Genomic DNA, 15,211 nt, shown 5'->3' on the forward strand with positions numbered 1-15,211 from the left:
GTACGTATATACATATATATAAGGATGGTCAGGGCTGAGCTGACCAACTCCTTTCAGCAAAAAGGAAAAGACCCTTTTTAATTGCTTCATGCAAGATTCACCCACTACTTTCCAGCATTTTGTAGGGGCCCAACCAATGGTTATTCTTGAAAAAGTGAAGTCTTGGGAGTCCCTAGTGAAAACTAGAGTGAACTCTAGTGTTGAGAACAAAACCGTCAATACAGACACAGTCTAATGATTAATATTATTTTCTTCAGATATTTTGTCTTCTAATTTAGAGACTTGTTTTGAGAATTCTAAAAAATAGTCTTAAGTTTATTTTCATACAATTTTCTGTGTTTGAACCTTTAGCTAAGGTAGGTTTTTCAGACAATTGAAGATGGCAAAGTTCCTGCTCCCCGGGGTATTTTATTTTGTCTAGTTTTGTTTTACTTGTATCGATTTCTCTCCTATGCTGCTCTGCACCTTGTCGACCCGAGGTTTATATCTATCTCACTGGCCCTTATTTCAGGGACAGCCACATTTCAGGAACTATGTGTTTTCTGTAATAGGGCAATTCTCTTTTATCCCTCCACAGTCAATATATTTAAGCTCATGAAATTCTCTTTGAAGTCAGTATGAGTCTCACACTTGGAAGCAAGATACCACTGAGGAAAAGGAATCAAACTGTAGCTCTTTACAGGAAACTCACTTAAAAACCCACATCTTCATATGCACCTGGTTCTAGTAAAATACAAGCTGAAGGATTACTTTACAATATGCTTGTTATTTTAAACTAATCTTGATCTTAAGGAGGTCTACTTTTTAAACAGTTAAAATAACCTAACTGGTCATTTTGCAGTCATGCACATGGCAGCTAAGATCCACTGAGCTGACATGATCTCATCTGCACTCACAGGCTGTGGAGTAATCAAATTATTGATGTGTTTCCAAACTGCAGTGACTCTCCCTAGGTTGATTATGGCTCAAATTGAAAACCTTAGTGTTGAATTTATTGACCTTTGATATCTCTGGTCATATTTTGGGGGCTCTAGAAAATTGGTTAATTCAATTTGGGATATTAATTTAAGCTTTCAAAAACCTATTTAAGGGCTTCCCTGGTGACGCAGTGGTTGGGGGTCCGCCTGCCGATGCAGGGGACGCGGGTTCGTGCCCTAGTCCAGGAGGATCCCATGTGCTGCGGAGCGGCTGGGCCCATGAGCCATGGCCACTGAGCCTGCGCGTCCGGAGCCTGTGCTCCGCAATGGAAGAGGCCACAGCAGTGAGAGGCCCGCGTACCGCAAAAAACAAACAAACAAAAAACCCTATTTTTAAAAAAGAGCTATTAGGAACTATTAATTCTGAGCCTCATTGGTGGGAACAGGATCCAGAATGAAGGAGGTGGTCATCCCACCTCTATGCTGCTCAGACCCCATGGCCAAGACTGTTCCGGACTGGCTTTCATACGCAAGAGGGCTATTAACCATCTCGGACGCATCTAGGACTGGGAGGATGAGAATAAGGAAGCTATGCCACAAAGGGAGTAGCTGAAGGAATTGGAGATAAGTTAAAAAGAATGATCTCAGGTGGAGGATTATAGGGAACATGTTAATTATTGTCGAATATTTCAAGGGCTGTCAGTTAATTAGAGCCATGCTCTGTGGCTGCAAACCATGGGACTGGGAGCAAAAGATGGTGATTATTGGAAAGTAGATTGAGCTGCCACAAAATGGCATGGAATATTTTTGTAGGTAATGAGTTCCCTGTCACTAAAGGCATTCAGTTTGATATTGATGTCCATTTGTCATGTGTGTTGAAGAAGAGATTGAAGCAGAGCCATTTTCAGCCCTTACAGCGTCTCTGTGAGATAGGAAAAAGGTACTCCCTCTAGATGGATGCAGCTCTAAACCAACGTGCGCAACTAGGCTAGATTTCAGCCCCATTCATTCCTTTGACAGGGCACCCCTGTACAGGGCAAAACCTGCATAATATACATAGCTCTGTCCATGATCTTACCATGTTCTATTCCAACAGCAGTCAGTCAAAGGGAGTAAACCACACAGAATAAAAGGGCCCTCGTAAATCAGGAGGAGTTGACCTATAGGACCTTTATGAAAGAACTGATCCTTTAAGCTAGATGTGTCCCTCAAGAAGTAGAAATAATTTGGGCCTTTTCCTTTGTGATTAAACCCACAACACCACATTGCTGAAATGTCCAAAGGGGTACTGTCACATGCAGAATTTACTTTAGAAGTTGTTAAAAAGTTGATACTTAAAAAAAATGTTTGCTATGGGCTAGATAATATGATAAGTACTTTCATAAATTATTACCTTAATCTGCACAATAACTAAGTAGTAGTATTATACCCATTTTACAGATGAAATGTAAGTAACTTGTCTGAGAGTACTTTGCTTGGAAGTGGCAAGAGAGTCATGTAAGTCAGTGTGTCTGACTCTGAAACCCATAGTCTTAATCATAAAACAAAATTACCTTTTTTTTTTTTTAAAGAAAAGGATCAAGGTTTTGAAAGCTCTAACTCAGTGTCATGATTCTGCATTCCAGAATCATGGAAGGTTGAATGGTACAAAGGCCAGAATGTGATATAAATACTTAGACTGACAAATCAACCTTGCTGTCTCTCTAACCATCCTGTCCCCCTGGGCCTTAATTTATGTACCTAGGCAAGATTAAACTGAGGGAAATGGAGGGGTGGTTTTCAGAAAATCTGTTTGCACTGTTGCAGCTTTAGGTCAGTTCAAATCTCATCTCCTCTCTGAAGCCTTAGCCTCACCTGAAGCCTTAGCCCCACCTGCAGTTGTTTCTCCCTCCCTATACTTCTTCCTCATTCATGATTGGCACAATTGGCTTGGCAACTAGCCAACACAGCCATGTGACAAATTTTTTATTTGAAATTTGAACTGAGTATTTGAGTCGTGCGTTGTTTAATGTCAGCGTGTTTATTTCTCACCTCCCGGACTAGGTGGCAAGCTCCCGAGGGCAGAGACCATAACTTGTACTTTCTAGAAACCACCTCAGCAGTGCCTGTAGCCCAGGGCTGATACTTTTGCATTGTCTACAGTTTGGAGTGATTTCAGTACATGTGCAGCCTGCACTAAGCCAGATTCTGAGCAGCTCTAGATCTAGAAGGAGTCTTTCAGGAGCCCCTGCTCAGTAAGTGTTTCCATCATCATCTTTGAGGATTCTGTAAGTAGGGACCTAAAGCTCTGGATTGTCAAATCCAGTGTTTTGTCCTCCTTCTTCCTTGACTGCAGCCTGAGGCTGAAGTGTTTGTTACCTGCAGCCTCTCCCTGAAACCCTCTGTAATGTTGACTGGCCTCCCTTCTTTTTAGTGAAAACCTACTCTTCTTGCTCTATTCCTACCCATCGACTCCTTCCCAGAGAGGCAACAGGGTAAACAGAAGTGGAGTCACACTTTGGAGTCACACTTTAGCTGAAAATCCTATTTCCACTTGGGAAAGTCATTTAGCATCTCTGAGCCTCAGTTTTCTGATCTGTAAAATGTAGAGAATTGTACTCATAGGATTTAGGTGAGGACAAAACAAACTAGTTAGGTAAGCATCCAGCTTCCCTTCGCTCACCGTGGGTGATGATTAATTTGTTTTCCCTTTTTTCTTTCTCCTCTTTATTACTGCCTTTCTTCTTCCTTCCCCTACAGATTTACCTATATATTCTCTCCCTGAGTGATCTCATCCATTCCCTATCTTCCCTATCTTCATTCCCTATCTTCCCTGAAGATAGCCCCAACTCTGTATCAGTATTTTCAGTCCTGAAGACTTGATATGGGCTCTGGTCCTGGATTTTCAACAATGAATAACGTGTTCCAGGCTCACAGAATGTCTGTTATCTTCTTCCATCTCCCCAATCCTCTAAACAACTCCCTTCTGCCAATAGTGCCACAGGCATACAGCAGCAAAATGTAAGCCATTGCTGCCTGTCCACCAAGCCCTGTGGAATCGTCTGCAGTACCTCCTGAGTGGCCAGCATCGTCACCTCCCACTGCACAACTTAACTGGTCTGCCAGGACCTCTCCCCACCTTCAGCCTCTCTTAGCCAGTTCTTCTTGCTCATTCTCCCTGGATTAAATTTCCTAAGGTCACAGCTCAAGTCCTGTCACTTCCCTGCTCAATACTCTTACATCACTCCCCATTGCCTATAACATAGGTCTCAGCTCCTTGGTCAAAGCCTCCACCTTTGGGCTCTGACCTCCTGTTCAGTCTTATTCCCCACAGTATGCGTCCCGTGCTCCAAGGCGATTAATCCATGTTCCAAGAACACACCCTTGTACTCTGCTGCTTCATGTCCTTTGTTCCTGCTCTTTCCTCCTCCATGGGTGCCTTCTTCCTCACCCTTCCAATCTCTCCTTGCTGAACTCTTGCCCATCCTGAGACCCACTTAAAGGTTTTTGACACTTGTTGATAAAGCTGCTTCCTTCCTTAGTTCTTGGTTACCCCTCCTCAGCCTCCCCCACCCCAGCGTTTCTTTCGCAGGTTCCCTCCCTGGCTCGTCCCCAGGGTCCTGCACAGCTCTTCTTCCCACCACACACCAGGTCAGCATTTTCCACATTGTTTCATCACAGAAGAGATGTAGACAAAACCTGTGGTACACAGGCAGCGCAGAATGAATCAATAGCTTGATTAATCACTGCAAGAAATCATCAGCATTGAATGATTTTATAAGCTGACAAGTGACTTCATTAAGTTGGAACCTCATATCAGGAGCACTGTTATGTTTCTTCCTGTATTTTGCTTTCATTACAGCACAATGTAAAATTTCACTTCTCACAGGTAGAATACAGCAAAGAGAAAATAAAACGTGGACTTTTTTGTTGTTCCTTTGTTTGTTTGAGAAAATAAAGGCTTCATCTTCTCTTTGAAGTCCTCAGTCTTTTTCCTTCTTTGACTTAGCCATCATCTGAGAAATTCAAGACTCTGCTTTTTATTAACACTTCCATCTTCAGCCAGAGATCCATAGGGAATACGTTTATGTACCAGTAATGTTTAATATGCAATAAGGGCTGAATAACCTCACAAATATATGTTGAATTTATCAGACGCAGACCAGCAGTCATTACAGATGAGATATATTCATGATGGTAAATGATGTCTGTGCTTCCCTCTCATTCACACATCTGGTGGCCTCTCCATGTCAGTTTCTGGCATTCTCAGTATGGCACAAATTCCACACAGGCACATTATTGCATAATAACAACGACTGTGTACAGCATTTAGTGTTTTTATTACATATAATGCAGCTTAGATTAAAAAGTCAACAGAGGTATTATTCTGACTGTAGTACACTCATTAACATCTTCAGGAACCCAGGGTTCCACAGAACGTAGTTTGGAAAACATTGCCCTGTATACTTGCATTCTTTTACATAATTTCAGTTATTACTGGTCAAGCCACAAATCTAACATCCTCCCAGAAAATTTTCCTTGATATTGTTAATTTGAACAGTGCTCAAGTTTGCATTTCCACAGCTCGTGGCAGTGCTCAATAGGCATGGGGGGGAGAAATGATGGAAGGGAGGGATGAAGTGAGGAATCTTACTAATTCTTATGGCATTTCTGTAAATTTGACATTTGTAGTGAAGTAGTGAAAGTGACACAAAGGAAAATTCACAAAATCATTTAACATAAAATTCCTTGTTAAAATCAAATATGGATTATTTTAAATTATTATTGTTAAGGGTAGAGTTAAAACAGATTTTCCAGTAAGATTTTGTAAGTAGGAAGTGTGTTTTTGTTAAGAAACATACTCTGAAACTACAACAATAGTTACAAAACACTTAACACTGAGTCTAGATGTGCTCTTTTGCTACACTTAAACTTTTGTAAATTCTCAATTTATTTCCGGATTTTTCTCCATCCTTAGGTTTAATTCTCCCTGGTATCAAGCATCTGGTCTGCTTAGTTAGGGGATGCAAGCTGGGAAGGTCAGTGGAATTGATTATGCCATGGCGTTGGCATCCTATCATCAATTTTGGTCATTACCTGGTTATCTGCTTTATGTCTGCCTGCTTTGGGGCCTAAATACAACCTAGAGTTATCCTCTGGATCATAGAGGGTCTATCATTTCTACCAATGGAATTGATTATTTTACATGATAAAGTAGCTGCTTATAATTACCTCACTATTGTTCTGTGATTAAGGTCACTTACCCCTTCTTAATGAGGGTAGGTAATCCTGCTATGAGTGTACTTTTGCAGGGTTTGCTTGCAGGTAAACTGATGTTTTTCTCTTTTCTTACTGCCTGCCTTGGTGTTCTGATAGTTTCAAAGAAAGCATGGAGAAATCATCATACTCCGACTGGCTGATAAATAACAGCGTTGCTGAGCTGGTAGCTTCTACAGGCCTTCCAGTAAACATCAGTGACGCCTACCAGGATCCCCGCTTTGATGCTGAGGTAAGAGGAGGCCTCTGGTTGCAGTCTTAAGGTTCGGTTGTTACCCTGTTGATGGTTTGCTGGCTGAAGCAAAAAAGGGACATCATACAACTCAAGAGCAACCCCTGAATTTACTGGCAATTCTTCTAAATCTTTCCCCTGTGATCTGAGTTTTAGCATCGCCTACTGCTGACTGACAGGAAAGCTTCCTCTCTCTACACTGATTTGTGGCAAAATGGCTATATAGTTTAATTGCATATGTTTGAATCCCTGCCAATTATATTGTACATGTCTCTGAACTTTATATAAACTGAATTATACTGTATGTATTCTTCTGTGACTTGCTTTTCCATTCAATATATGTTCCTAAGTCACATGAATTTGTAATTCATTCATTTATTTTCACTGCTGCAAAGTATTCCATTGTATGAATAGGTGTCACTTTTTTTATCCACTGTAGTATCGATGGAAATTTGGATTCAGTGTTTCACTGTTACACACATAACTGCTAAAGACATTCTTTAGTCCTCTAGTCTGATGCTCTTTTATGATTGGGGGCATTTTGTATTAAACATATAAGTAAACACATGCATTAAGTATACTCATGCACATTTTATATTAAACATAGTTTATATTAAACTATGAAATGGTTAATAATAAAAATGTGTATATAACATAGTTATTTCCCGATAGATGTTAGTACAACTACCATATTTTATAAGATTGCTCCCAAGAAAGAGTACGTTGGCTTCTGTTACTGTTTAATGTTAATTATGTAGGCGCATTGTGCTGATGTACAGAATATATTAATATAGATTCTGACTTGGCAGAAGCCTAACTTTTAAGGTGGTATAGAGTAGCATCCAGATAAATTTACATTAATTTATAAAATGTCTCTAGGGGTGTGTGTGCACCCATATGTGTGTGTGGTGTGTATTCAATAAATTGCAAGATTAAATTACTACATTACAAAGCTAAGGTCTGAAGAGTAACAGGAGTGTTGCAGTGAGGACAGTGGTGTGTTCCAGGCAAGGCTGAGAGAGCATGAGGAGTCTGGGAATGGAGATGAGTTAATGTAGCTGGAGGGCCAGGTTGATGAGGTGGGGGAGGGAAGTAGGGGGCAGATCGCCCAAAGGCTTTGAAAGCCCTGTTAAGAAGTTTGAGTATTTATCTTGGGCAATGGGGAAACACTAGTTGAGTTGCATATGGGGGAGAAGCAGGAGTTATACTTTAGAAAGATCACACTGGCTTCAGAACAAAGGTTAGATCAGTAATAATAACTGAACATTTAATCAGAAATGAGAGCTGGTCTACGACTCTGGAGACAGACAAGGATTCAGTCCTAGTCTCTCAGACTCCACAGCTCTGCCTCTGAATCCTGCCCTGTGCTGTCTCCAATGTCTGGGGTGGGACACAGCAATGGTTGGGAGGCTGGAATCCAAGTCAAATGTATAACTTCATTCAGATCTTTGCAGATGTCTGCATGGAAAGCTTAAATTCGTGAAATTTACCACATCTCTGTGGCTGCCTGGAATTCTCTTTCCCCAGGCTACATCCTCTACGTATTTTCTCTTCATTCTTCAACATCAAGTGGAGATGCCTGTATCTTGGACATCCTTTCATGAACTCCCTTTCTGAGTTGGGTGTCTCTCCAGTGTGCTCTCTTAGCTGCCCCAATGCTCACCAGCCTCTAGCTCTTGTCAGTTCTGATGCAGTATTTCTGAGCTTTGAGATACCCTCCCTGGGAAAGTACACAGTCCAGAACTTCTTTAGTTCTCCTCCTGTAAGGAAGAATACCATCATCCCTGGTTCTGTGACTAACAGAGCAGAAATGATTTATAGGTGTCAATATTTATATGCATTAACATTATAATTGGGTTAGGATTGATGTTATGAAGTTTTGCCTTCTGCTATGTTTCTTTCCTTCTTGACTTTAGAGAGAGGATACTGAAGAAAAGACCTCTAAACACACACTTTTATGAAGAAATGTTCTCAGTATTCTATTACTAACATCAGTAACAGCTGAACAAACTGAAAGGCTAGCTATGCAGAAAAAAATCATTAATTGCCAATTCATTGTTACAAAGTCAACATATTAGATTAGAGGTTAAGAGATGATGGTCGATTCCTACCCCAAATTATAGTGCTAAATTTGGTATGGCTTGCTATTATTCTGCTCTGAGCTTTGGGCCATAAAGTCAAATTCTGGGGTAGCAAAAAGAGTCAACAAATTTACACCATTTTAAAAGTTGGTTCATAAGACATATGCAAAAGTGTAACAAAACATGATAAACACCCACCACCCAGTTTAAGAAAAAGAATACAATCATTACCTTTGAATCCTTGTACTGATCTTCCTTAATCCAGTCTCCTTTCTTTCCCACACACTATCCTAATTTAAATTTAACATTCCTTTGCTTTTATATATAGTTTCATCACATATGTTTGAATCCCTGCCAAATATATTATTACATTTTTTACATATTATTACATATTTTACATTTTGCATGTCTCTGAACTTTATATAAATTGAATTATACTGTATATCTTCTTCTGTGGCTTGCTTGTTCATTCAACATAAATTCCTGAGTCATGTGCACTTGTAATTCATTCATTTATTTTTAGGGCTTCTAAGTATTACATTGTATGAATGTGTCACTTTATCCACTGCAGAGTTGATGGACATTTGGATTCAGTGTTTTGCTGTTACATGCATAACTGCCAAAGACATTCTTGTCCATGTCTCCAAGTGCACATGTGCAAGAGTTTTTGTAGTGTCTGTACCTAGGAGAGTGACATGCTGGGTCATAGGCTACAGGTATCTTCACCTTTAACAGGGAATAAAAAGTTCTTGACCAATCATTACTTTTTTTCTTATGAAAAACAGTATATGTCTCAAGAATACTTCTTGCTGATACAATATAGTGAGCCTGAATAGCCTATATCCTTATGTCTACAGGCAGACTCCTACCACATCTCTTCCTGATTAGCGATATAGCCATTTTATGTCTTCCTCCACACACTGCTCCATTCCAGTAAGACAGCCTGCCCGCTCATCTATAAAAAGAATGTTGTGGGCTCTTGAGCAAAAATGCAACAGTTAATTCTATGGGACTGAGCATAAAAATTTCATGCCCTGATCCAGTAGTTAGAGGCAATGATGTCTGAAGACAGTAAACTGTGGTAGTTTAAGCAGTGACCATTTTGTGAAGTCACTTTCTTCCCTAGTACCTAGACCATCATTATTTCTTGACCTTCCACCTAAAATGCTTCCAATCTTCCACACAACTAATACCAGATTTTAAATGCAAATCTGAAGATGCAATATACCATGATTTTTACATGTTCTCTTTGTGTGGTACTGAAATATAAAATTACTTTATGTTCCCCTTCTCATGCTGAGAGGGAAAAAATTGGAAAAGAATTAATCAATACAGATGGAGGTGAGAGAGAGAGAGAGAATTCTGCCTAAATATAGGTAGTTAATAGATTTGTCCTGCAAATGTGTGTATGTTGTGTGTGTGTATGTGTGAGTGTGTGTGTGTTATGTATCACACCAGGAAAAACAAAATTATTTATCTGCTTAGGCTTCCTCCCTTTTCAAGAATATTATGCCTCAGTGACAGGTGTCAACTGCTTATGTTAATTAATGAATGAAACAGACTCCAGACTGAGCCACAGAGCTCTCCCTCAAGAAGTTAAGAGGCTTGAACCTTCTCCTTACAAGCCTGATATAAGATGGTGTAGATGATATGATAAAGATAATCAATTCAGATAGTATCTTTCATTAACATACTAAGTATTTCCCTCAAGATAAAAAAATACAATGACAAAATGGAATTGCTTCACCCTTTCACTAAAGGTAATTCTAGAGTTATCCTAGAGACAGAGGGTACCTTTTAGAATTGTGCTGTCTTCTTGGAAAGGTTTACATCCTCTCTTCTTGAGTCTGGTATATGGGTCCATAATTTCTCCCAGTAATCATAACTAAGTAGTTGTTTATCAGTGATAGAATATAAGGAAATCATTTTTTTAAAATCTAGGATTAATGGATTATCTCCAATAGGTATCTCCACTGGGAAAACTGTATGCTTTTTTGTTCTCTACATTCACTAAGTTCCCTGAATAATTTGAGGCTGGTTAACAAAAATGATAATTTGCAGGGAGGTTTCATGGGGAATTCTTTTCAAAGCATTTCCTATTTTTTCATATAGATTTTCTCAACATAACTCTATATCCTGAGCACTGGCATCTATCCTAAATTTCTCAATGGCTCAGTGACTAATTCTGGCAGTTTGAATTCTCTTCACTGAACATGAAGAAGGACACCAATTCATTAGACAGCAGGGACCTGGGATAGAGCCCCCCAAAGTGGATTGGCCTTATTCTGGGGTTTCATACTGTAGATATATCACTTTCAGTTAATAGAAATATTAGAGATTTCTTTCATTTACAGGTGAGGAAACAGAGGCTCAGAGAGCTGAAGTGACTTGCCTAAGGCCACACAGCTTCCTCAAGACAGGGCACAGAACAGACTATGGGCTTTCTGATTCCTAATTCAGTTCTCTCTCCCTGAGTGGCCTCTCACGGGGACCAGCTGCTCAGGGGCTGCCTGGAAAACAGTCACCACTCTGTCATTCCTCTGTCTACACTGGTGTAGGAATTTATGTACGGCAGACCTATCTTTTTGTCCCAGCTGCCCTACTCACCAGCTGGGTGGCCTTGGGCATACTACTTGCATACATAATGTAACGAGTAAAATTCTATATAACTATTTTGTAAATCGTGCAGTCCTATAAATATATAAATGTCAGGTGAAGATTTTAGTCTGGTTGAGGACTAGTTTTTCGGTTCTTGAAGGATTGCTAGAAGCAGGTCCTCTTCTCTAAATGAGGAGGTCTTTACACAGAACTGCAGACCAGCAGACCTTGATCATGGACAAGCCAATGTCAATGTTCTTTTCCTCCAGAGACACATGAGGAAAGAAGAGGAAAGTCTCTAGCCAAAGAGAGGAATAAAGGGTGACTGTTGACAGCAAAAAAGGGATGGTGGCAATAATCTGATAACTTGTAGGTCTTCAAGAAAGCCAGGTCTTTTCCTGTCTGGTCAGAGGAGAAACAATAGCAGGTGTTACCTACAAAGGTGAATAAGGCTGGATGCATGTCCTATGGCCTTGGGCGGCTCTGGGGAGATGTTCACCATATCCTCCCCTGCGGAGACCAGCAATATGCTGCCCTGGCTCTTCACGAGAGTGGCTGGCCAGTCATCCAGGGGCCAGGTTACCCAAGCACATTTAGGTATGATCGGATTTTAGGGGCTGGCTATACTGCCCAGGCCCAAGCAGCCCACCAGTCCTTAAATCATAAGGCTAAAAGCCAGTGCCTAATAAGAGAGAATTTATTCCATCAACATTTGCTTTGGCTATACAAAGTGGAAACTGCATTTCTCATTTCTGTGTCTTTCCTACCTTGTGGTAACTTCTGGTAAGTCCTCAGAAACTCTGCCCAAAGATATGCAGCAAGAGAACGATCCTTATTTTGAAATCTCAGTTGTGAAACCCTTGGTCTTCCTTTTGATAGAAGCTACAAAGGGGTGTCTTTAATGTGATGTAAACCTCATCCCAGGCACTTGCTGTGAGGGCTACGGGGCAAGTAATCATAGTTGTTTACCTGCTGTGTGTTCTCTTTGTGATTGTTTTAAATATTTAATGGTGTTCCCTCCTTGTGGTGAACAGAACGACTTAGCAGTGAGGCACAGTGATTACTTGCCTTCTGTCTGCCTGTTTGACTCCTAGAGAGGTACCTGCTGGGCTTGATAGCATGCATAGTTTTAAGGCCAAACTCCTTGGTTTATGGGTGGAAAATTATGACAGAGTGGTTATATAAGATAGTCACAAAGCCAGAACCAAATTTCTGAGGTTTACATTCTGCAGCCTTATGAAGATCACTGTATGCTAATTCTCTTACAAGATTCTGCAGTCCTCAAAAAGGAGCCAAGACAGAAAAGACTGACTAAATGTAACTCATTATATTTATTCATAGTGGCTCAAGAAACACTCACATTCATGGGTTATCATGCTAGTGAGTTTTGTAGTCTAATCAGTCATTTGCTCCGTGGTAGGGGTATTCATGCTTGGCTCCTAAAGACACGGACAGGAATATCATGTATATTAATTTTCTGTTGCTGTGTAACAAATCACTACAAATTCAGCAGCTTAAGGCAAACACCTGTTTATTATCTTCTGTAGGTCAGAAGTCTGGCATGATGCCTAGGGTCTCACAAGGCCTAAACCAAGGAGGTGGCCCCGTGGCGTTCTCATTTGGTCCTGGCATTCTTTTCAAAACCCATTCAGGTTGTCGGCAGAACTGAGTTCCTTGCAGTTACAGACTGAGCTTCCCATTTTCTTACTGACTGCTGGCCAAAAGTCTCTCTTAGCTCCTAGAGACTGCCCTCAGGTACTACTAGCCATATGACCCTCTCACAACTTGGCAGCTTACTTCTTCAAAGCCAAAGGGAGAAACTCCAGTTGACTCTCACAGAGGCTTACATAATGTCAGGAGTGACACACGAGAGGCTGTCCCATCACAGCCTTATAACATAACCTAATCAAAGAAGTGACAGTCCTATCACATTCACAAGTCCTGCCCACACCCGAGGGGAGGGGATTATACCAGATTTGTACAAAGTAAAGGGCGGGCAGGTGTGAGTCTTAGAGGCCATATCTTTAGAATTCTGCCTATAACACTATAATAAAGACCAAAATTGAGTCCATACAAAATATCCCATGAGATGATCTGTATGTCCTGATATGGAAAAAATGTCCACAAGAACAAAAGCAAGTCATAGAGAAGTATGTTTAGAATAATGTTTAAAAGTATGTATAGAATAATATATGTGGGTATATATACATATATATGCACATATTTTTCTAATAGACAACAAACTTAACATGTCCAAAACAGAACTTACAATCTCTTTTCTGCCAAGCTTGCTCCTCTGTTTCCCTATCTCTGTTAAGGCAACTCAGTTCTTCCTAATGCTTGTGCCAAAAATGTTATAGGCATGATTCTCTCGTGTTGCACATCTAACTCATCAGGAAGTATAATTGGCTCTACCTGCAAAATTTATCCAAAATCTGACCATTTCTCACCACTCAACTGCTACCACCCAGGTCCAAGCCACCATCATCTCTGGACCATTTCATGGCCGTAGCTTCTTAACCTACTTCTCTGCTTCCACTCTTCCCCTCCACACTCTTTTCTCAATACAATACCAGGGGTTTTAAATTTTTAAGTTATATTGTATCACAAGTCAGCTCACAAAGTTCTCATAGTCTCCTTACTTCACTAGAGTAAAATCCAAACTCACCATTCTTTCAGAGGTTTACAGTGCCCTACATGATGTCACCTCATTTTCTATCCTCAGCCCTCATTCATACTTCTCCAGCCACACCAGTCTCCTTGTTACTCCTAGAACATGCCACTCATACACCTACCTCAGGGCCTTTGCACTGGCTACTCCTCTGCTGAAATACTCTTTCTCCAATGTCTGCGTGGGTCATATCCTCATCTCTTTATAGTCATCGTTCGAATGTTACCTGTTAGTAAGGTGGTATTTCTAATCCCTTTTATCCTGCTCTATTTTTTCCCCATAATTTTTAATACCTTCTAACATATAGTTTATTTATGTATTTTTTTGTATTGTTTACCATCTGCCTTTTCTCACTGGAATGTAAGCTCAAAGAAGGTGAGAATTTTATTGGTTTTGCTCACTGATGTATCCCCAATATCTAATAAGCATTATTATTGAATATTGTTCAATATTATTGAATATATTATCTGTGTTATTTATGAATAATTATATATTGTTGAATATTATAAATTGATGTATGAACATATTACATATTTGTAGGAAAAGATCAGGAAGAACTTATCCCAAACTGTTAATAGTTGCTATCTCTAGAGATGGCAAGATTACAGCTTTTGATTTTGGTTTAACTTGAAAATTTCACGAGTGCATATATTGTTTTTGTAATTAGGCAAAATTATAAAGAAGTTTTAAAATGTTAGACCTTTTATATCTTATGTGAAATTATATTTTACCAGGCTATTATGAGCCCTCTAAAAACTATAAACTGTTACTCAAAACCAGAATTGAAATAATGCAAGATCTAAGTAAACTAACTTGTCTTGCTGTATCTTTGGGGAATTCAGATGGATTACTTTCTATTGCCCTCGTCAGCAAGGAGTGTTTGTTGGATTTTATTCTAACTAATATCCTTGTCTGAGACTGTCCCAACAGCATGTACATAAACTGCATTTGCAAATGACCTGACATTGGGTCAGGTGGCTTCTTGGAGTGCATACTCTATTTACAAATACCTTCACCATGAAACAATTATTCTGGCCTTGCTTTTAGTCAGCATTGTGCTTATGAACTCAACTCCCAATAATTAGTTACACTCTAGCACATCATCTGTGAAGCTTTCTGCCCTTTTTTTTCATACTAGATCAAAGAACACCTTAAAACAAGTATACGAATGCACAACAAGCTATTATTTACTCAATATAAGGTATACTATTCTGTTGCTTAATTTAGTATTTCCTTCCCTTTATATAGTTATGGAAAGAATTTTCAGAGCCATTACATGCAGGGTTTCTTTTCTGCCTGCAACAGAAATGAACAATTGGACCCAACATTTAAATAGGAAAGGTTCAGCAAGGGGAATGGCAGAAAATAACTAAAAAGTAGGGCAGGCCTTATTCATGGATGGTTTGGTGGTCTGTGTGTTACAGATTCAGGAGTGGCGGAAAACCCATCAGCACCC

The 15,211-nt window shown here is 39.9% G+C and overlaps 1 protein-coding gene across 1 annotated transcript in view; it reads left to right on the plus strand.

The window, feature by feature from the left end:
* Positions 1-15,211, plus strand: part of PDE11A (phosphodiesterase 11A) — a gene marked incomplete at its 3' end in the record, with an annotated part of 412,203 nt that overhangs the window by 209,393 nt on the left and 187,599 nt on the right. The window contains exon 6 of the mRNA XM_082658917.1: positions 6,273-6,405. Within this exon, the coding sequence (XP_082515043.1) occupies positions 6,273-6,405 (133 nt within the window). The remainder of the gene's footprint in view (positions 1-6,272; positions 6,406-15,211) is intronic.

This window comes from Grampus griseus (genome assembly GCF_964374135.1).
Source record: "Grampus griseus genome assembly, chromosome: 7".
NCBI classification, from domain to species: Eukaryota; Metazoa; Chordata; class Mammalia; order Artiodactyla; family Delphinidae; genus Grampus; species Grampus griseus.